The sequence below is a fragment of the Pollicipes pollicipes genome, unplaced genomic scaffold (assembly GCF_011947565.3).
Source record: "Pollicipes pollicipes isolate AB1234 unplaced genomic scaffold, Ppol_2.1 Scaffold_2555;HRSCAF=2994_pilon_pilon_pilon, whole genome shotgun sequence".
Classification (NCBI taxonomy): domain Eukaryota; kingdom Metazoa; phylum Arthropoda; class Thecostraca; order Pollicipedomorpha; family Pollicipedidae; genus Pollicipes; species Pollicipes pollicipes.
Genome location: NW_023596136.1, coordinates 12361409 through 12385312, shown reverse-complemented (window position 1 = coordinate 12385312; position 23904 = coordinate 12361409). Strand labels below are relative to the sequence as shown.

General features: G+C 51.7%; 2 protein-coding genes across 2 annotated transcripts in view; one reads left to right on the top strand and one right to left on the bottom strand.

The window, feature by feature from the left end:
• LOC119109057 (protein SMG9) overlaps positions 1-6962 on the top strand; it is a 16365-nt gene extending 9403 nt beyond the window's left edge. Inside the window, exons 9-10 of the mRNA XM_037232597.1 lie at positions 6382-6441; positions 6874-6962. Coding sequence (XP_037088492.1) covers positions 6382-6441; positions 6874-6962 — 149 coding nt within the window. The remainder of the gene's footprint in view (positions 1-6381; positions 6442-6873) is intronic.
• A 3202-nt stretch (positions 6963-10164) lies between these two features.
• LOC119109046 (globin C, coelomic-like) lies at positions 10165-23904 on the bottom strand. Its single transcript, XM_037232588.1, has 2 exons — positions 23662-23904; positions 10165-10714 (listed from the first exon to the last, which is right to left on the bottom strand). Exons 1-2 carry the CDS (start codon positions 23902-23904, stop codon positions 10583-10585), a joined length of 375 nt encoding a protein of 124 aa, XP_037088483.1. The 3' UTR covers positions 10165-10582.

The window sequence follows — 23904 nt, the reverse complement described above, 5'->3', positions numbered from 1 at the left end:
TGTAGATAACGTAATACACATGTGAATAAAAGCCATGTGAAGAGGGATTGCACATCAACATGTCTAAAACAATACAGGCTTGAGAAAAGCGATTATCACAGATGTTTTCGGCGGCGATTTGGCTTAGGCGGCTCCCCCCCCGCACACACACACACACACACACACACACACACACACACACACACACACACACACACACACACACACACACACACACACACACACACACACACACACACACACACACACACACACACAACACACACACACACACCACACAAGCGCTTTTGTGAAAAGGCTTCTGACTGTCCTCCTGCCGAATGGTACATGAAAAATACAGCATCGTTTATTCCTGGTGGGTCTGGATCGTTCGTGAATGCTACGAATTACAAACATACCATCAATTAAATAAAGGCAACCGTTTGGCGGTGGCAACCGATGGCATATATTTTCGCTCTTGTCTTCGTGGATTTTAAAAACAAAATATAATGGTCTTTGCGTCATCTGCAGAGGACACTTTGCTAAAGAATGGCTTCTAGTTGCAAGATAATGTGGAACGTTCGGCTGTAAGCCTGTAATAATGCACCAGCACCCTTTCAGAACGACATGCAGTTTTTAAGTGGCAAACGCTTCAAGCCATGGCTTATCATCCCTTTTTCTTTTCCTTGATTCATGCTGCATAAGAACTACCCATGAATGCTTTTCGACGCGTCCATATCGTACGTAGAATCACAAAGTATCACATGGATTCACAATTACATGCTTTAACCCTCTCCCTGCCAAGGGGGAGGACGATGCACCTCCTGACGTCCTTACCCCCCCCCCCCCCCCCCCCCCCGAAGTTTCTGAGGATATCTCTCTGGAGCGTGCAATCGCGCCGAATGTTTCGCCATCCTACTGCTATTCATCGTGGGCGTTTTGACACCAGAAACGTTTCTCTGTCAGCCTTTTTTCTGAAAAGCGAAGTTTTTGTCGGAATATTGCATGATGATCCACGGCCGGCGTGATCGGCGGGCGGCAACCGACGGATCCGCCGATACGCACGGCGGCCAGCACTGTTCCGTCAGCGGAGCCATACGTGATAAACGTATGGCTCCATACGTGATAAACGATAAACGTATATATATATATATATATATATATATATATATATATATATATATGATTGTAGTGAAATTTAAACAAAACAACGTTCATGTAACTTGTATGCTGTTAAGCTGCATTGTTACTCAAACATGCGCATGCAAAGCTGAAAAACGTCGTTCCCAGGAAAAATGGACATTTGATCTGTCCTAGAGAGGTAAAATATGAACCAAGATACATCAGACTGGCTACCAATCGTGATATTGGCCAGTGCGCTGAGGTCCAGAGAGTCGGGGTCAATTCGCTGCATTTTTCGCGGCGTCACATCGACTGCTCCCCATCTTCATGAAAAAACTGCGAATGTGGGACGAAGGTGAAACGACGCAATACGATGCGGTATCCGAATACTCTCCTGGCTTACAAATACCGTTGCATGCAAAAAATCTGTTAGCTTATAAAAAAGCTGGTAGTTCAGCTAAATCGTAAGGAACGAAATGATCAGGCATCCTTTGTCAGCTGGCAGCACTGGTTCCAAGATTATTACGTTGAGGAGACACAGCGCCCAATCGAATACTGTCAAGAGTCGACTAGCCAATCGCACCATCCAACCACCGACACCATGGAAAGACAACAACTCTCCACACGCTGAAAGTCTTAACAGACGGTTGGGAACTGGAATATTAGCTTCAAAAAGTGAAATAATTGCGTCGAGTCGCCCATGTCGGACTTCTGGCACTAAAGCTGTCGATAAGTCCAAGCATGACCCTCTGAGCCTGTGCTCCTTGAGTTCCAAGCAGCTCACAGAAACTGCATCTGGTCAGTTACGTGCGATCGCCAGAAACTCTGACCAAGAATATAGAAGACAGTGGGTGAGCGGTCTGCTCGGTGCTGCCGGCCCACCTGGCTCGCCTAGCCAGCTGTCCCGCGGACTGGCACTTCCGCGCCCCTGAAGAGGGCGCATATGAGCCGGCCAGCGAGCCGGTCATGCGAAACCCCACCCACCGCGGCCGAAATCCCAGCGGGCGACCGGTCAGCAGGACGTCCGTTGTTATCGGGGAGCTCCAAACGCGAGCAATGATCAATCGACGGGTAAAACGTAAGTAGAGTGAAATAAATCAATCCATTCCCTTAGCGCACAAACTTCCAACACGGAGCATGCCGACTGCCTCAAGTGACATGACAGTGAATCGGTCAATGTTGACCTGAGCTAGGTTCGCCCACGCGCGGTTCATGAGGATGAGATCCATGCCAGCAGTCCCTCTTATTAGTACGTGGCATGGTAAAACCGAACCAGGGAGCCCACGGTACGAAAATTATTACGCACATTGTCAATATGATAGCATATGGGCAGCCAATCTGGGTCCCAAGTGGGGCCGAGGCACTAGCCCGCTTGCATCCCATGCTGGCATGTAGGCCAGCTTGCCCACCTGCGGACCCGTTTGGATCTGAGTCTATATCGCTCGCCCTTGTTGCAAACTAGCTTGTACACAATCAGAAAATATCCAACCATGGTGAGCAATGCGAAAACTGATGAACTGGTGTAAGAGATGTCAGCATATGGGCAGCCCATCTGAGTCCAACGTGAAGCCCGAAGACCAGCCCACCAGCGGCCCATGATTACATGAGCCCGACCCGCCCACATGCATCCATATGGACCCCAACTCGTGCTACTCTGCTTTGTCATGTACCCATTTGTGCACGATAAGAAAAAATCCAACGTAGGAGCACAAGGTAGCAGACCTAATGCACCTGTACCAAATATGGTAGCGTATGGGCTGCCCATCTGGGTTCCAGATGGAGCTCAAATACCAGCCCACCCACAATCTACATGGACGTTGGTATGGAAGTGGAACATGTAAAATAGTTGTACACGATATGGTAAAACCTTAAAACAATAAATTTAATTGATATACACATAATTGTGTGTATTGTAGCCTTATCGCGTACGTAACATATGGGCAGCCCATCTGGGTCCAAAATGGAGTCCAAAGACTGGCCCATTTGCGGCCCATGTTGACATCAGCCCAACTTGCCCATATACATCTCATATGAGACCCAACCCATGCTGTTCTCCTTTGTTATGTACCCATTTCTACATGATAAGGAAAAATCCACCGCGGCAGCACACGGTAACAAGCCTAATGCACCTGCGCCAAATATAGTGGCGTATGGGAAACCCATCTGGGTACCAGATGGAGCCCACATACCAGCCCAACCGCGACCTACATGGGAATGAGCCCAGGTAGCCCGTGGTCAGCCCATATGGACCCCAGTCCAGGCGGCAATCCCATGTTTTATAATAATTGTACACGGTATGGTAAAACCCAGACAATAAAAGGATTGGTATACACATCAATATTGTGTGTGTGGCAACTTGGTTGCGCATGTAGCGTATGGGCAGCCCATCTGGACCCCAGATTAAGCCTAGATACGAGCCCACCGGCAGCCCATGTTGGCATGAACCCAGCTTGCCCACATGGATCCCACCAATGCAAACATTCCCTCCTGGTGGACTATTTCTTCTTGACATGATAAATTCCGACGGAGCAGTACAAGACACGAACAGTTCTGGTGCACGCGGAACTATGAAATAATGTGGGCACCCCACGTGGGACCCAGCCGGAGCCCAGTTCAAAGCCCACCTGTAGTCCACTGCCCACATTAGCCCAGTTGCCCCACTTTTAACCCATGTGGGTTTTATTTGGGAATGCTGGCTGGGCAAATACTCAGTGCTCAAATACCCAGCATAAATATTCAGTGCTAAAAATGTGGCATGCCTCATATTTTTGGATGACTCTTAATTACGCAATGCCGACTGCGACATACGCTTTGAAATATGCGTGCTTGTAACATTCCTGGCTTAACCAATATAATTCGCGCAAGTGTGTCATCGTGCATCAATCACTGGTCATTCATTCGTGCCCCGTGCCCATGGTATGCATGATGTCACGTATCAGATCACGGCTCTCGATAACACCGAATTTACTGCCCATGAACCAACTCCCACGGACCGCGAGCGATAGCACGAGGCCATTAACTGATGTGGTTCGCCCTGACCCACCCTTCCCTGACCTAGGCTCGGCTAGTCCGAACCCCAGTCATTCGCTGTCGGTGCGGGGCGCGCCCGCCCCGCCCAATCCGTGCCGTTGGTGCGGCCCGTTTAGGCCGCGCCCCGCCCGCGGAGGACTCAACGATTTGACTCAACCTTATGGCTCGTAACGACAGCCGGTCCGAGAGCACATCCAGCTGGTCTGACAGCACATCCAGCTTCCGGCACATTGAGGGACTCAAAGCGGCCGGTCCATCAGTCGGTAAGTTAACATGAATAATACAATATTTGCTCGATTCAAACATCGAGACAGGGGATAGTGTTTTGGCGTTAGGAGAGCGTTAAGGGATAGCACTGCTTTGGTCCTCACAGATTCCGACCATGTGGAATATTGTCACTCTTGCGCTTTGTGTTCGCCGTGACCTTACAAACAAATCCGCTGCCGTGATGACCCACCATCAGGGCGCGTCCATGCGGCCAGGTGCCTGTAAGATCATCACAGCGTAAAACAAGAAAACCGACGAAAGGATGGATATAGGGGTGTAGTTTTTTCTTCACTTGGGAGCTTCAGACCTCTTACTCTCGCTCCAGCTCCGCCCAAACGTTGGGGAAACGTCCGCCAAATGCGGGGAGGAACCATTTTTATTCCGTTTCTTGAGCTGTTTTCGGGGTAGGCTGAGCCATTTCGTTCGGCGCTCACCGTTTCTCCCAACGCATTTTGCGAAATACGCTACTGGAATGATGTCTTGCAGATAATCCTTAAAAACGAAAAATTGGTCCTGTGGTCAAATCGTGGACGTGCATGAGGGTGAAGGATTGGGTGGGCCTGTGGTCAAACCGTGTACGTGCTTGAAATGTTCGGGAAGCTCTGACATACTCCGTTGACATATTGGTCTCTCTCATAGGAATCCGTTCTGACTCTGTGATAATTAGATGACACTGTTGTGCCTGCATTATGACGCCGTTTAAGTGCGCTTAGGGCGAGGAGAAAGAGCAAACGGGTAAAAATTTGATATATTTGAGTTTGGTGGGATTGGAGGCTGCTTCTTGGAACGATGTCTTTTGTTCGAGGAAATAAATGTCAGTTTTTGTGGACTCAATCCTTCTAACAATCCACTAGTTCTCAGCGTTGTGAACGACTGGGCAGGGATATCGACCAGTCCGCAAGGCTGGGATGGTTTGTGGTATGAGGCTGGTGTAAAGGCCCTGAGCACTGGCTTCGTCTTGGACGGTGGGTGTGACGCAAATGAAGCCAGCGCAGCCCAAGGGCCGATCTTGTGCTGCGGAGACCAGCGACAGGAGATATCTGACCAAACTGTGGCAAAGCTCGACAGTGTCGCTTAGTTCGTAGTTTCTCGTTATCAAGCATTTGCTAGTTAACTGTGCGCAGGTTAGCTGAATGTCAACTGCGAAATGGAGTTGGGTTTGGTGTTTGGAGGCTGTTCAAAATTCAACAAAAGCAACCTCAGTGCAGGCGGATTTACAATATGTACAACACAAGTATGGGATGGTCTGGCAACTTGCGTTTATAAACGGGATTTTAGCTACTCTCCTCCGGTGGTGAAAGCCAAAGGTGGGGTTTCCTATCAATTTGGGGACGGGGAACTTCAGCCATCCTCCCCATCTTGGGCTCTGGCCCCAAACTTCGAAAAAAAATAAAGGGTCAGAGAGTTGAGAACCCGTTGTTGGGTATCTTAGAGGTCAGTTTCGTCATTTTTTCAGACCTCAATGCTATTTTTTAAATTTTCCAACTCATTTTGTGAAATTATACCCCTGGTAAAAGCTGGGTTACCGCACTAACCTAGACTGGGCCTGTCCGTTCTGGACTGCGAAGCCGTTTCCTTGAGCTCGCTGGACAGCAGTAAGCTTTCGGCGGTCATGACGATCAGACGCCCGTGATGACGACTGCCGCTGTTCCGCGGGCGACTCGTGTGTGTCGTGGTGGGAGAACTGACAGTGCTCACCGCGCATTGGTATGCGTCACTGCACTCGCAAATATTGTATTTACTAGACATCTCCGACGGTACTAATGCTCGCAAGGGCCAGAAACTACAAAACTGCGGCAAAATACGTGACAACACCCCGCATGCATTGCAACCATCACATAGAGTCTCACCCACGCTGAGTATGCACAGCAGCTCTGACCCGCTGAGTATGCACAGCAGCTCTGATCCGATGAGAATGCACAGCAGATTTGATCTGAATGTTTCCGTTGCGCCCGGTACCCGTCGCTGCCTGGCTGTCCTTAGCTGAAGGCGCCCGGTACCCGTCGCTGCCTGGCTGTCTTCAGCTGAAGGCGTCCGGCATCGGTCGCTGCCTGACTGTCTTCAGCTGAAGGCACCCGGTACCCGTCGCTACCTGGCTGTCTTCAGCTGAAGGTGCCCGGTACCCGTCGCTGCCTGGCTGTCTTCAGCTGAAGGCGTCCGGCATCGGTCGTTACCTGGCTGTCTTCAGCTGAAGGTGCCCGGCATCGGTCGCTGCCTGGCTGTCTTCAACTGAAGGCGCCCGGCATCGGTCGCTACCTGGCTGTCTTCAGCTGAAGGCGCCCGGCATCAGTCGCTACCTGGCTGTCTTCAGCTGAAGGTGCCCGGTACCCGTCGCTACCTGGCTGTCCTTAGCTGAAGGCGCCCGGTACCCGTCGCTGCCTGGCTGTCTTCAGCTGAAGGCGTCCGGCATCGGCCGCTGCCTGACTGTCTTCAGCTGAAGGTGCCCGGTACCCGTCGCTGCCTGCCTGTCTTCAGCTGAAGGCACCCGGTACCCGTCGCTGCCCGGCTGTCTTCAGCTGAAGGCGCCCGACATCGGTCGCTACTTGGCTGCTGTCTTCAGCTGAAGCCGCCCGGCATCGGTCGCTACCTGGTCGTCTTCAGCTGAAGGCGCCAGTTCACGTCCGGGGGCGCTGCGCAGGCCGGCGGAAGACGTCGGTCGCCGCCGCGGCGCGTGCAGGCGGGGCACTGCAGCCCGGCCTGCAGAGGGCCGTGCCGTCACCGCCGCCGCGGCCGTGGTCACGTCCCGGGCCGAACCTGCTCCTGGTGACGGCCGACCTCTGACCCGCCGCGTCCAACGACCTCTGACGCGCCGACTGCATTGGAACAAAACACCGTTTGTTGCTTCAAATGGCGGTGTAATCGTCTCGAAGTGTTCGAGGCGGAGGCCCCCTGAAGTTCAATTGCTGTGGATGGTCTTCATTTCGACAATTGGCTGCACTGTCCCCCAGAAACGCTGACGTATGGTCGGCGCTCGTTTGTTTGTCGGAAGACAAATCAGCGACTGATTCAAGCGGCCTTGGCGACAGTGCGGCCTCTCCTCTCAGGAGGCTTCACAAACCAAGGAATGCTTTATGTGTCACCGCACTCATCAACCGTGTCAGGGCATTTAAACGCGTCGGCAAGCTTGCCACCACTGAAGCCGGCGATACTTTGTGGATATACCGATGATAATGCTTTGTTTGCATGTTTCTCCAAACACCACTACTGATTAAGCTTCTGCTCTCTGGCTTTCATCGTTTGATTTCTACTCAGTTCTGCTCATATGCTCAATCCCATGATTATTTGTTACTGGGTGTCGGCTGGTTCAGTTCGTTACTGACCTCTGATACACTAAAAAATCGAGATCTGCCTCGAAATACGCTAAACGCATACATCGTCGAGTGTTGCGCTCTCCTCATCGCATGCCGTTTTACTCGAGCTGTTTTTTATGTTCATAGAAAAACACCATCCACCTGCAGCAGGTGTCAGGCTTGGACATCACTGAATGTTGAAATCCATTTGATTGATGACCTATTTCAACGAAGACGTTACAGCTATTTTTCGAAAGCCGTTTGCAGGCTCTAACAAATATGCGGAACATAAGAGGCAAAGTCCCGCACACGTGGCAGTTGTCTACGTTCGATTATCGATATCATCACTCCTGCTCAACAAATGCGATCGCCATCTGCGCTCGATGATTGTTACCATCACGTGCACTGATTGTGGCCACGCTCGCTTGCGGTGCGATGATTACGTTCGCCGCTCTCGACAAGCCAGTGCGGCTCAGATACTCGGGTTTGAAAGCTGCGCTCGCTCTAAGTTTCGGTGGTTTTGATCACCCATGTTCGATTACGCCTTGGTCGTTCTCGGCACTCTGTCCCTGAATTGACGTTGTCTTCTTCGGACATCGATGAGTGCTTGATTTCGTAGTTTCGTCTCTGAACTGATTTCGGCACTTTGAATGGCACAGGCTCCAAAACAGCCATGTTCAAAGATAGGCCGGGCTTGATAGACTGCAGTGCCTCGGATATGCGTGGCATCAGCGCTGACTCCTGTGGACCCGTCCAGTACATTGTAGTGACACTATGAATAGCTTCAACTTGAGGGGAATCTTTCACATTTGAAGATGTTGAAGCGAGCATCACATATTATGAAATAAAGCTCACTGGTAAATATTGGTATACTTTTCAAAGTGGAACAGACTGTTCAAGACAGCACAATTTCCTGTCTAGTAAATATGCTCCTCAATGCGCTACTGTTTCATTACGCCATCGTACCCTACACAACATTGATTGAGAGCCATTTGACAATTGGAGACCCAATTGTAGTCTCGTTCACGAACGGCAGATATGAACGCTTCGACACTTATATCTTTTTTGGTTTGATCGTCGCATGGCTTATGGAATGGCAAGATTTGAAGGATATTACTATGACGTCATGAATGCCAATGTGACTTTGAAATACTCTCCCCGATTTTCGCGGGCGCGTATCTCAGAATCTAAAAGCCTAGGTCCTAAGAAGGGCAAGATTTTTAGCAGCACCGAAAGACCTTCAAAATGGCTTTTTCAGTTCTAAACCCCATATATTTTCTGAACACTCTCCTTAACACGCGCTGGGGCGGGAATCAAATTGGCCCTTCCCGAAGGTTTTTCCAGAATGGTTTTAGAACGGCGCGGCGTAGCAGCGCCAAATGCTGCATAGCTGTAGACAGTTAGATACCGGATCGCTTGACATAAAAAATTTAGACGTACCTTGTAAGGTCGCTGACCTATGGCAGGTCAAAGTCAGGCCATGGTTTCAACGAGGACAAGTTCTAACGGATCGTCCAATCTGATACAATAACGGAGTGTTTGACGAAGCCATACATCACTGAAATGCTTTCTTAGGCACAACAAATATTGAATAAGCAAGTTACGTTGACCTAAGGTCAGGTATGAAGGTCAGACCAAGATCACAACCAACCTGATCTATTACTCTAGGGCTTGCTGTGTGGGATAGTTTGTGGTGCTCATTTCGAATTCATTGACAACAGGGACCGCATTATACATCTTCCATTGACCTCTTGGAGGTCTGAAAAGGTCATTGACCTAAGATGACCCGGGTCGACATTTTGTTTTAGCAACATACTGCCTAGCGTTAATCTTCGTCACTTATTCAAATGCAAAACTCAGCGCAGTCTTGTATGATTTTGGTCACCATGACCTTCAAAAGGTCAAACAAGGTCACTGACCCCAAATGAGCCTTTGGCTTTTTGCTTAGAAACAGTTACCTAGGTTCTGGGGGCACTTTGGAGACCAACCTAGAATTGACCTTGTTTGACCTTGCAACCTGAAGGTCATGACCTAGGAACTTGAAACTTTGACCTAAGTAAGTCGACGTACAGGTCAAGACACTCTGTAAATTTGGTGTTTCTAAATTTCTTAATTCCCGAGATCTCAGGGTGGGGTGTCAAACTGACCCCCACCCGAGTGAAGGGTCCGGCCACCCGAGCGTGAATTAATCAACGACCAGTTAAGATGCCGTTCAGTACAGAGGGTTGCGTTACTTACACAATGACACATGCCCATCGTGTCGAACGTTCCAGTGAGTTTGAAGTCTGGTATGAGATCAGCGTTCAGGCAACTATGAGATTGCAGAAATGGAAGGGTGCGGCATGGACATTGTGCAACACGGCAACCGCGCTGGAGCAAATAAAGACCAGAACACGCCTGATGGGAGCAACAACACCTGATTCCGAGTAGCGATCCTCCTCGTCCGACCTTTGCTTGAATTAAAAACCATTACGAGTCATTTGCATACAGTGTATTCAAAGCGGTATACAGATAATGACGTCAGTACCAGTATTGAGCTTCCAAACGCCCGCGCATCAGTGGCGGCGGCGTCTGGCGGCGAGCTGCATGCAGGAGCCATCTGAGCCCGCTCGGCTCAGCTCTGCTCAAACTAGCTCAGCAGCTCCGGCTGGGAGCGGGTACGCATGGGAGCTGCAGCGCTCTCGGAGCGGGCGCCCGTGCCGGCTGTCCTGCTGGACCGCTCAGCGGCTCAGAGGACCAGTCGAGGACCCCGGCGGGCCGGTCGAGAACCCGCGTGGGCCGGCAGAGGTGGGGGCGATCCTGGTGCGACCGGCGCGACCGCGTTCGAGTGGGTTCGCGATGGCGTTCGCGTTCGCGATGACTGCGGTGACTGCTGAGCGCGTCGACTCCTCCGTCTACTGCTCCAGGTGGAGGCTCATCTTCTTGTTGAACACCCCCATCAGCTTCGTGAAGGCTTCGGCCGAGTCTGATGTGTAGGTCTCGCCCAATGTGTCCTTGAGGTAGTCTAGGAACACCCGCGAAAATTTCTGAAACAAAGGACGTGCTGTTGGATGTCACGAGCAACGGCAGGTGGCTGTCAGACTGCGGAGATCAACGGCAGTCTGCTCTCAGACTGCTGAGCAGCACTACTCAGCTGTCAACAGCGGCACTGACACAGCACCACAAGTCGGCTGCCAAATGACAGCGAAGTCGGCTGTCGGCTGCGGCACGCCAGCTACAGAGCAACACCACTCGGACATCACGCTCCGCATGACAGCGACAGTCAGCTGATAAACGCAGCAGGACAACATCAGGCGACTCTCATGCGCTGAACTTCTTGACAAGTGGGAGCGTCTAAGGCGCACCGGACCGGAACGCGGGCGTGCAAGTCAGTGGGGACGAGTGCGATAGCCGGCGGCGAGAGGCTGTCAAGTCACGGGCCACGTGGCCCCGAGGTGACGCAACCCCGTCACGATAAGCCGTGAGCTGAGTCGTACGTGACAGGCATTGTACTCTGCATACCGGACGGGTGTGGCGGGCGGCAGAGACGACTCAGCTCGCCGCGGCTGTTTGCTGTTACGGCAGCCGTCCTGCGTCCAGAGCACGGCGAGTGGTGACGCACCCACTCAGCTGAGAGTGGAGCGCCTCCTGCCCGTCTGCCCCGCCCCGCAGTCTGCCGGACCTGACGGGGCCGTGCTGCCTGTCTGCCCTGCTCCGCAGTCTGCCCGACCTGACGGGGGCGTAATGTTCCGCAGTCTGCCGGACCTGACGGGGCCGTGCTGCCTGTCTGCCCTGCTCCGCAGTCTGCCCGACCTGACGGGGGCGTAGTGTTCCGCAGTCTGCCGGACCTGACGGGGCCGTGCTGCCTGTCTGCCCTGCCCCGCAGTCTGCCCGACCTGACGGGGGCGTAATGTTCCGCAGTCTGCCGGACCTGGCGGGGCCGTGCTGCCTGTCTGCCCTGCTCCGCAGTCTGCCCGACCTGACGGGGGCGTAGTGTTCCGCAGTCTGCCGGACCTGACGGGGCCGTGCTGCCTGTCTGCCCTGCCCCGCAGTCTGCCGGACCTGACGGGGGCGTAATGTTCCGCAGTCTGCCGGACCTGGCGGGGCCGTGCTGCCTGTCTGCCCTGCTCCGCAGTCTGCCCGACCTGACGGGGGCGTAATGTTCCGCAGTCTGCCGGACCTGACGGGGCCGTGCTGCCTGTCTGCCCTGCTCCGCAGTCTGCCGGACCTGACGGGGCCGTGCTGCCTGTCTGCCCTGCCCCGCAGTCTGCCGGACCTGACGGGACCGTACTGCAGCGCCCGGGGCGACCCGTCCGATGGCACCCCCGTCCGTCCCACGCCGAGCTTCACCTCAAAACAGCGGTCACAGAGCGAAGGCGAGGGGAGCGACAGCGGAGCTGTTTACGTCCACTGGCGCGAGACGAGAGGCCTTGAGAGCACCTGGTTCAAGGTCTTCTGCGCGCCCGGGGATCCACGAGGAAGCGGATGTGACCTTCGCAGCTCTCCGTCGCGTCGCGACCGGCTCCGTCAGTGCGGCCGGGTACGTCGGCGCGCGTGGCGTGCCCCGGTTATCGGCCCAAGACAGGACGCTCAGCGATGGGTGGATGCTGGCCGGTAGAAAAGATGGGATTTTAGCCGCTCATTCAGCAATGTGAGCAGCAATTTACCAAAAGTGCAATCATAGATCCACTTTTTTTAGCTACAAGGGGTGCGTGCTGTACTTTGATGCACATGATATGTGCAGAATACATGATTGTACTGGATGTGCGCTGGGTACGTGATGGTGCAGAAACGCATCCACAAATATAAGGAAAAGCTGGTAACCAATCAGCGTGTTCCGTTTACCAAAGTTTCCTGTTAGCTGCGGTAGCCAGACGAATAACCGACATACACTTGGCCGTAAATCTTTTCCCGAATACAGCAAGCCGCATGTGTTTTATCCGAATGTATTTAGTTTAATGTTATTATGTCTCTGTATATTCTTCCACGCACCAAAAATGCGAAATGTTCACATTCGAACGGTGATCTACTTATATTCCTTTTGCCGACGCGTCAAACTTAGAGCACGGTGATACTTGAAAATGCATGTCAACTGCGTGCTAATTTGCAGAAACGTTGTTCAGTCCTGTGCTAAATTGTGGAAATGTTCTTTTGTCGGATGGCTAGTTCTCCAATTGACCTTTGGTTCAAAGTTGATTGCCGAGGTGTTCTTTGGTCGCCTGCTAATGTGCCGAAATGCTCAAGTCAAATATTAATTAGCCGAAATGTTTTGTAGACCAATGCTACAATGCTCTAAAAATATTCTGCAGCTAGGCGCTAATTTACAAAAAAGAGTTCATATCAATCAAATGTCGAATGTCTTATCACTTGCCTTATTAGTATACTTTTTTCTCAAATCACCTGCTCTTGCACGTAGAAAGCGCACATGCTTTCATGTTTTTCAGTATGCTGGTAACACCCAGGTTTTATTGAGCGGTCCGAAGAACGACCTCATAGACTCATCTACCGCATGAAAACATCACTTACGTAACTTACGTTCTGGTTCCGCCCGTATGCCCTTAAGGCGAATGCAAACGAAATACAACTTATCACTGTCAGCAGTGATCAAACTTTACGCATCATTCCGAACTTCACCTTAACTTTTCGTGGCACTTAGCTGCCACCGTGTGCGGAGGCGTGGACTCTGGGTATTGTCTTTGACAGCGCCCTGTCCTGGAATTCACACGCGTCCTCGCTCAGCGGCCTGCGCATGGGGATGCTGACAGGCTTGTCCCATGCGTGGCTCTGCCTTCCCGATGACGTCATAGAAACTCTAGTGCCAACATCAGTGCTCACGCGGATCAGGTCCCGCCTCACGGTTTATGGCAATAGCTCACAGAAAAACTTGGAAAAATATAAAAGATCCTAAGCTCTGCTGCCAGAGTGATTGTTGGCCGATGTAGATGTGGCCATGTATCTGACCTGCGTGAGACATTTAAATGGATGTCGCTTCGAGAACTCCAAGTGATCCAGAGACCCTGGCTCATAAGGTGACGCTACACGGCGAGCCTAATGTGCTGAGGCCTATATTTGTGTTAAACTGCGACGCACGTGTGTGACGCACTCAGCCGGATGGGTTCCGATACCTCCCTAGGCCGAGAACTGAGGCCGGTAGGAGACGCTTCGGGCACCACGCATCAGCATTGTATACTGCATTGCCAGCTTACCTCACATAACTGACACGGCAGCGTCTCGTGCGCGCGGTGAGAGCACACCTGTTGAGCGGTAATGCTGCTGGTAGCCGGCGAATGGGTGTCGCTGTATTATATGCCCTCGTACCTGAATGTTTTATGTCCTGTACACTTGACACCGGGGTGTGATAGCCACGCTCCATTGTGGATTGCCCTATGGAGGCTTTACATACATACATACATGGATCTATAGTTTCTATTAGTAAAATGCTCATTTATATTTCTATTAGTCAAACGCTCATTAAACGAATGTTATTTAGTCGCTTGCTTACGCGTCGAAATGTAGGTCTGCCTGGCCACAAAACCGGTCTCTTCTAGCCGGACAACCGACTTATTCTCAAGCTGGTTGACCTGATGGGTACAGAGTGGATACCGTTGTGTTCCTTGGGCTGTCCCTCAGATGCGATAGGTTTCCTTAGACTTCAGGGCTATATTACATGGCTTACAGACTTCCTCAGGCTTCATGGCTATTGATTGCATCGTTGAACGCATAACTGCTATCATTGTCATATCATCATCATCAATTGCACCATCGCTATATCCGTTACGGGTCTGGTAGCCAAGGGGGTTCGTCCATCTTGTTCTGTTTAGGCATTGATGAACGCCTTTAGTGCCCGTCCATATGCATATTTGCATAGCCCACGTAACTCGTATTTCATAAATTTAATGGCACACGTGTCACTCATTCATCATTGTTGCACGGGTTCCCATGGATACTATGTCCTCAACAGTATTGGTGACGCTCCACCACACACCTCCCCATCAATACGGAACGTTAGTTAAGAACAATCTCTTACGGTCTGCGGGGTTGTCACTTCAGATAACTTGCAATGAACCATTCCGTTTCCTAGACAAATATGGGGTTTGGGCGAATCTGCATTCCTGAAACTACCGTTCGTCAATTTCACATCTGAACAAGAGCCATGCGTTTCACTGGCCATTCGGTGAATTTCCATTCTTCTTATTGCCATTAACATAGATCTAATTTCGGCATATTTGCATCCGGCTAATCACATTTCAGTTACATAGTTTCCGGGTAGCACGCATTCGACTCATTCACATTTTGTCAATTTTACGTCCTCAAAAAACAAAACATTTCGTTAATTCACACAAACTCAAAAAGGCATAGCATCAATGCAAATTTCGCCTTTTATCAGTTTGTCTCTTTCATATGGCAGCAAAGCGCACCCGGCTTTTTCATATTTGGCGAAATAACAGTCGGCTCAATACCATTCGGCCATTTTCCGTGGAACCATATCGGTGAACTGGTCAGACATTGTTCTTCGCTATGAATTGTGCCTGGATTATATCAAGCCAGGCAATAAACTGCTTCATCAAAGATAGAAAACAAAATAGCAAGCGTACATGTCCTCTCAAACAGCACAGCAATCGTGCGAATCATCTGTTGACACCATGCGTTGACATCACGACTTAATCTAGCATCGAAATGACAATATCCCCGGGACGCGTCAACTTCATCGCTTGATACATGATACCATTTGGGAAACCTACCGTAAGCTTTTGTAACAAATGGAAGAGGCTATTTTTACTGCTAAGGCCGTCACGAACCAAAAACAGTGTAAACAGAATGCCACATGGCTAGACGATTGTTGAAACTGACCGTTCTTCCACCTTCATGGCTGGCCGCGCCACGAGTTCTTGGAGCCCCTCAGAACGTTTGGAGCACTGACCCACCCACCTACTGGGAGCGGTATATCACCCCCTTCCCCTTCCCAACCCCCGACCCTGGCTGACAAAGTCACCCCCCTCCCCAACCCCCGACCCTGGCCGACAAAATCACCCCCCTCCCCAACCACCCCCCTCCCCAACCCCCGACCCTGGCCGACAAAATCACCCCCCCCCCTTCCTAACCCCCGACCCTGGCCGACAAAATCACCCCCCCCTTCCCAACCCCTGACCCTGGCGGATAAAATCGGATTGGCGGCAAGTCATTCACGCGGCAATTGGGACCGCCCTCCCCAGCATCCAGCGGTGCTGTGAAGCGCAATTACCGAAACCACTTTCAGCCGTCAGCGTTCTTTACCACGCACCCGAATGGACGGCTGAAGTCGACGCGCTCGAATGGGGGGGGGGGGGGCATTGACCTCCCGAGATTGAAAAACTAAGAGGGCTGGTGACATCAAAGTCACAGGGTAGGTAGATCTGCATGTGAAATTGCTTGTGTCAAATTTGGATATCACTAGATCATGAACTTTGGATGGAATGAGGCCAGACAAGGTCAAACTCCTTATTGGTGTTCGAAGTGCCCTCAGATCTTTTCTTGCAACCAACTTTAACCTAGAAGTCTGCTCCAAGCAGAAGGTGGCTGGTGTGCACTTAAGGTCAACGGCCTTATTTGATCTTCGGAAGGTAGGCCGATAGACGTAGGTGGTCAGCCGATACAGACGGTCCCAGTGCTCCGACCATCTCCGATGGCACGGCTGGAGGCCCCCTTGTGGGTGGTCCGCGACTGCATACTGCGGGGAGGGGGTGGTCAGCCGATTAACTGCTGCTCCCGGGCAGCGGCAAACACCAACTGATACGCTGCAGCTCGGGGATGCAGTTTGCCCGTGACCTTTGCCCGTGACCTTTGACGTCCATGTCGGACAAAAGTCACTTACGTCTTCTGTGCACAGCTTTAACAGCGTTCAAAGTTCCCCCCTAGGCGATATAAATTTTCAGTTCAGAACGCGAGGATGTGGGAAAGACTAACAACTTCGAGTTTTCCTACCACTCCTGTGACGTTCGTCGGCGTCCTACAGAATCCGCAAAGCCGGATATATTTTTTTCCGCTGCGTTCCCCTCTGTGGTAGATGCATTGGGGAGGTCATCCGGCGAAACACAAATTGCCTGTACACGTCATTCTACCACGCATTGAACTTATCTATGCTCTTGTCATCAAGAACAGTTATAAACGATGGGTCACTCGGGAGAACTTTCTCGTCTGCCAGCGAATGCAAACGTCTGGGAATGTGTGGGTCGATCAAATCTTACAACCCAGCAGTGCCTGTGTAAGAGGTGTAGAGAAGTTCGCGAGCGTCAGGTCTTGGCGAGGAGGATGAGGGAGGTCACCGTGTCAGGCTTCTTGGAAGCCTTCTGTGTCTAGACGCCGGTTTATTATTAATAGAGGCGCTCTCGTGGCCGCTACCAGTGATTTATGGCCATGCGCGATCAGAACCGCCACCGCCGCCACCAGTTAGTGCGTATCCCGACGCATGGCCTTCGCATAATAAACAAGAGCGGAATGACTGGACGTTTCTTCAGAACAAACGCAAGTTATGACAACACTAGGCGAGCAGACGCTAGTGCAAGGTCCGCTAATGCCGGTTTGAAGACTTGCACCCACAAACGGACCCACGCAATTACACTGTCTGGGGGTCCTGAAAGAAATTCTGCCCGACCAGGCACGCAGCACCCTGTACCAAAACCACTCGTGACCGCCAATTTCGTCTTACCCGCAGCTGCATCGTCATACGAAGTGTTCCTGAATTATAACGTATCAGCGGCGTACTCAGGCGTAAACCTCCCAGCCAAGGACTGTGACTGCCATCGCCGCAAATTCTCACACCCGCCCGCCTCCCATTGCAGTCAGTCCCGAGCGGCGCCGCCGCTAAACGAAGACACATGGAGAGATCAGTTACCAAGTGTCATCGCCAGTTTAGCTCGGGTTAGGAGCCCGCAGTCCGAGGCGCCTTTTAACCCCAACAGTGGCTTTCAGAGGCGTGCTATCGCCAATTATAGGCTTAAGGGTGTTCCGCGTTTGAGTGACACCACCCTGGACAGATGTCTGTCCCATAACGAAAGCACGTGCGTTTTTCAATTTTCATGCAGGAAAACTGATTCTGAGGAGCGTTTTCCCGTCTCAACAGATGCACATGCTGAAAAGCAGAGATATGGGCGCGAGAACTAAAGGGTCTCATGGGCTGAGCCTCCAGATTTTTGACAGTTCGACATTGACCCCTATGAGCGATAACTGGAAATATATAACCAACAATGGCATTCGCCTGTCCCCAACTTGGAAAAACTCCCCTTACTCTTGAACGGAACAGCTACCACTTCTGCACTGTTTTCTTCAGATGCCTCGCCAAACTCTATGACCTAAAGTACAGTCAAATGCAGCTTCCGCAGAAAATGCAGTTGTGCGGAAAAGCACGCCTTCGGTTTAGGTTCTCACCTCTCACAGAGCTGTGCAAAAGCCAAAGCTTTTCATGGCGCTCTCCAAAAACCTGTGTGGAATCCAAAAGTTTGCGCAATAACGCAGATTTCGCAACGCCTGCCACACACAAACCACATAAATCAGATGTCACAACTTGGTACATATTCAGCGGCCGCAGGCCATACCTGTCCAAGCCAAATAACGAGGACGTAGAGCGACCTGAACCCACCCCGCCACGTATAGGTGAATCGGAAGACAGGCGCTGTAACCAACGAAGCTACCCTGACGGACGCTTCATTGAATCATGTCATGTCATGTTTCCTTGATACATAACATAGTCCAGAGGCCGGTGACCTGTCCTGTTATTCATGTGCCTTATTTGTATAGTATCAGTAGAAATGGTAATAATTCCTTGCTATTTGAAAGTTCCACTTAGCAGTCCAAAGACATGTCCGTTTTGTTCAATATACGTATCATGACGGTATGTAATGACCTAGTAATTTGCACCTCCGACTCCCACATGGGATGCTCGGGTTCGGATCGAGATGGGAACATGACCCTTAATCGCTAGTACATGACCCTTAATAGCTATGGTCTCTGCAGTCATCGGCTCGGTATAAAAGGGTGCTCAACGACGCACGTTCACTTCATCTACAGCAATCGACTGCTTGATCAAATAACGTTGGCACCAGAGTCAAAGCAAAAAAACCGCTTGTTGCGCGGACAGTCGCGTCATGCCGAGTGTGGTGCAGGCTATGGGAAAAGTTTGCCTCATGCTGGCAGCCGAGAAGGATTTGCGATTTGGACGAGTTCTGCAATCTTCTGATACGTCTGGCGATCATCTGCCTGACAGCAGAGCTTCCTCCCACTGTCAGGTCAATGCGATGCCGTGGGGAAATTCAGCGCGCGTGGTTGATTTGCCCCGAAAGTCCGCGTCTGTCACTCCATCTAGTGTGAGATCAACGCTTTAACCCACACACCTCCAGTACGACCTTGACTCAGTAACGTGTGGGAGGACCTTACGAAGTGGATTCAAGCCTAGACTCTGCTTTGCCTGGGCGGTGGGCCCTACCGGGCTGACTGGAAATGAGCGGACCGATGCGGCTGCTGAGGATGGGCCAGTTGACCTTCGGTCTCATTCCGCCCAAGCACCGTGTCGGATTTGGAACAGATGCTGAGACAAATGGCCCCTATGCACGAGTTTGGGTGAGCGCGGACGATCGCGTTACCGCGAGAAGGGCTCCGGGCAGCCGGGGGCATGGTCTCTAGTTTTTTTTTTAGGACGCCCAGCCCAGGAGGACTGGGTGTCCTCCTGCTCAGACAGCAGAGGACCAACCTTCGCCGCCTCAATACCGGACACGCGCACGGGGCACACCAGCCTCCTCTATCCGGGGGCGAAGTGCGTCCTCGCTGTGACCATACACTGTCAGGAGCCCATTTATTTGTGTGATGCCATCGAATGGAAGCCGAATGACGGCTCAGTCCTGACGTGCCGCGCAAAAGATACGCGCGACTTAAATCCATCCTTCCTTCCTTATTTGGTCTTTGCACATCGTGGAACCGATGCGGAAGCGCTTTTGAACTCTGAAAAACATCGATCTAAGAATCATATACCCACCTTGACAGCGATGTGTTGATTTAGTCGGATTACGCGCATCTCTGGATGCGCTTTACCGGTACGTTTGTCGAATACCAGCTGACCTGACCTACCGTGTTTTGTGTTTGCTTTGTTTGTTTTTGTTTTCACACTAAGCGAGTCGGTGGGAGCTAGGTGTTGTAACAAGCAAGTAAGAATAACTTTTGCTCCGCTCTCTTAAGCCTTTTTACCGTACCCAAGCACTAGTTCGGTTACTCGTACGCAGCGCCGGCTAACGTTTCCCCGCGTTCCGATGTGAGTAACGAGCACGGCGGCGTTGCTGTCTTGTCCCTAACCAGCGACGGCGACTGAAAGAGAAACGGTGTGTGGGTCTCGCTTATCTCAGTCGCGGCGGTGCGCGAGGTAAATATGCACAGACGTAAGAGGGCTCTCGAGCCCACTGGACGGCCACCGCGTGTGGGGGGAGGCGGCCGGACGGGGCGGACAGGGTTCCGCATTCCTCGGCCTTTGATTTCCTCGGCTCCGGCCGCACTCCTCCCGGCTCGAGAACCTGTATGTCACTCACAAGTTAGTGCCGTTACGCCGTTGGAACTAGAGTAGTTGAACGCCTTCAATCAACTCGCTTGTTGCCACCGACCACACCCATGCGTGCATTTTTTTAGCGCGAGTGCTGCACAGATTTCACCAACGTTGCTGAAACTGGATGAACGAACACTTTTTTGGAGTATCTGTGTGAAGTAGCGACACGACAGGAGTAGCCACTATCGCACCAGCGCAAAAAAATCGTACATGGGGATCCATAAACCATCAAGCGCTCCCTAGCGTTCCAAAGAAGAAAGCTTAGACCCATCCCGCCCCGGGCAAAAAGCGTCCCATGCCAAACCCGCCCCGGCCCAGCACGACGACCCAAACACAAAAACCGGCCCCAATACGGCACGGGGCGTCCCATACCAAAACCAGCACCGATCCTGCACGAGGCGTCCCATACCAAGCCGGCACCGACCCGGCACGAGACGTCCCATATTCGAGCCTTTCGTGCCCCACCACTCTAATCTAACCCGCGACCACACCGTCAGATGACGTGTTCTCGAATACGGGTAACTGCAGACATTCCCAGTGACTTACTGCAGGCAGATATACATGATAGATGTGCGAACGGCGCCATTGCACGTATCTCTCTTGGCCAAGGCCTGTGAGCTCCCACACCACGATTCATTTCTCCGCCAACCACCACCACACGCTTAGTCTTTAGTGGCGCCATCACTTTACTAAGGCCGATGGCGTGGCTCGGCAGCGTGTTTCAAACTTTGAACGACATCAGTCAGGACCCCCAACTGAGGGCCCATGACGAGTCCATGGTGATCATACGCCACGCCACCGATACATCTGGACGGCTTTGAAATGACATCGGCTATGATGCCATTGTCGATCAGGCCGCGACAAAGTACGTGCCGAATCCACGGTGGCTTTTTTGCTGCAATGCAGTAAAATATGCGATGCAGTTCAGCATTGTCCAGCATTGTGATTTGATCAGGTGCATCATTACAACTCCTATGACTGCAATGGTAATATAAGTATCATATGTTTACTATTACCTTTCATTTATACTTGGCTTCACATAATCATAGACAAATGACCCCATCAATTTATCGGTCACCAAAGAAATCGGAAAACTTGCTTACTTGACAACACCAGTTGAGGCCATTCTGGGATGCTGAAAAAAGTTCAAGGAGACACAGGAGCGTGTTGAAAAAGCTCTTTCACCTCCCCGCGGTGATGGCCGGGCCATCAACGCCTTGGCTAAGGTGGGGACGGAACGCTCCGCCGGCCCGACCGCCCAGCGCACCCCCGTGCCCGTGCCCGTGCATCCCCCGCACGCCTTCCCCCGCTCCCCTACGGAAACAGCCCGACGGCCCCCGCCGCGTTCCATCTGTCAGCGCGCCCTTTGTCACGTCACGTGACCACAAAGTCACGTGGCCTGCACGTCGCGCGCCCGCTGACGATGATGCCAGGATTTTTTATCAGCCCATCAGCATGGAGGGAAAGCGCTACCAGATTACAAATCACTCTGACTGAAGCGGGAGTTTGATTTGGTAGCTCTTGCGTTGGCGAGTACGTGAGCTGGGTGGGGTGGGGGGGTGGGGGGGGGGGGGGGGCACTTGTCTCTAATTTTGGGGGAAATGCGACGTATGACAGATAAGGAGGGAATCGAAATGCCACGAGTAGTCGTGGTAAGGCGAGTGAGAGTGATTGTTGCGGTGTGTAGTTGTGTTGCCCATTAAATTAATAACGTTATAGATAAACACTTAAAATGAGAGGGAAGAAATTGAAATGAATTGGAAATCGGAGGAAGCACTCAACATACGGATGGGATAGATGATGATAACACCGGAATACCGGAAAAGAAGCCACCTTTCCAGATACCACTTTGTAGGTAGCATGTCGTGATCGGCGGTAAGCCAGAGGCAGCGTGTGGACTGAAGTAAACGGTAAAAGAAGAAGGGAAAGTAAAGTTTCCTGTCAGCCCACGCATCGAACGCTCCGTCAGCACGCATGACGTCACGCATCCCAGCTGACAATCGTGTCGACGACAGATCGAAAGGGGCCCCGGTCCACGCGCACACTCCACTGGCCCTGCCCCGCTCTCCCTTCCATCCCCTCCCCTCGGCATGGCGAAGGCTGTATAAAAGACGGGACCGGAGATGCTCGGGCGGAACAGTAGCAGGGGTAGCGAGGGGCTTAAATGTGAACTGGTCGGCTTTCAATGGTGTTTGAGCTCATTTTCACTCTTACGAACGCTGCGCCGGATTCCATTTTTTTTTTCGGAGACAGTAGTGCCACGCATCATCTCTTATGACGTCAGTTTAAAACAAATGACCTTTTTGAAAGAAAAATGGGCCATCATAGCTTTATACAAGCGGCCACTGTATACATAAGAAAAAAACATGACTTATTATTGTCACGATGGCGCACACAACTAGATGAAAAACGTAAAATATGGCAAATTAACGTCATACTAGTGTCTCCCGCGACCCTTAGCTCTGGTTCACAATGCGCTCATCCTTAATCCACATGTACGCGCGCGTGAGGTGTGCACGCCATTGAGGGGCGGGCTTTGCCGGAAAGTCGGAGCGTTTGGCGGGGGGCATCGGTTTGGAAGATAAGCGATATTATCCACCCGCGCTGGTTTGTCTATTGACGATAAGGTCCAGGTTTATTAGCCGCGCATCACACTCATGGAAGGCCCAGATCTATGAGCCTAAGATGCCATATCCATCGCGTCAAAAAGTGAAGTGTGGATATGATGAGTGTGTCTTCGAGAGTGACCGGAAAACCCTAAAGGCGCACGGTCAACAAACATGGCTCCAGCCGTGTTGTGCTGAGAAAATGAGCTTTTGGTGCGGGTGGAAGATGGCAGGCATGGACGTTACAGAATGGTGGGTAACCAATTATTGGAAAGATTGGTTTGGTTCACACCAGCCATGTCTCCATGTCCCTGATGTTTGTCTTAGAGATCAACAACGTCTACCATTGGTGTAAGGGGACTCCGTTTTTCTTTTACTACCAAAACTTACACTTGCAGTAGGTAGCGAAACAGTATAAATATGAGTACATCTAACGCTTGTGGCATTTTCGAGGTCCAACTCCCGTATACCATGCGAATTTGCCCCAGGTAACACGGGAGATGTATTCGCATACCCGATTCCCTCATGTCGAAGGAAACGCAGTCTTTGAGCGCGCCCAAAAACACAACGCTTATAGCGCAGTAAATTTGGAGGAATACAGCCTTTTCTTTTTTCTGTCTACTTCTCTACTGTGTGCAGAAGATAATTCAACTCTGAAATGTTTAGGAGCTAATCTTAAAAGCCTGTTTTCTTGGATGGGCTGGGAAGACAGACTATGGGTCCGAAAAGGGCAGTTGGGAGGCAGTCCAGCATACTTTTCGACCTCTGAGTGAGCACTCGCAACAAGCTGTACCCACGTCCGCTTCGGCCGTGCAGGGCTGCTTACCTGGAAATCCTCTGCCTCGACTTTACGCCGGTTGTGACTCTCGCCCAGCAGGAAGATGGTCTCGTCGACCACCTCTAGGTCGTCCAGGGCGCTGATGATCGAGCCCAGCGAGGTGACCACGCGGCCGGCATGGGCGCGCACCCGCGCCGACGAGCGCATGACCTCCGGCGAGCTGGTGTTGAGCCGCGGGAACTTGGCCTTCGTCTCCGGGTACCGATCGAACAGCCTGCGACAGGCGACCAT

Coding starts and splice junctions, on each gene's coding strand:
- LOC119109046 (XM_037232588.1), bottom strand. CDS start 23,904: ATGGTCGCCTGTCGCAGGCTGTTCGATCGGTACCCGGAGACGAAGGCC. Junction 10,715..23,661: donor TCGAGGCAGAGGATTTCCAG/GTAAGCAGCCCT, acceptor CCTTTGTTTCAG/AAATTTTCGCGGGTGTTCCT.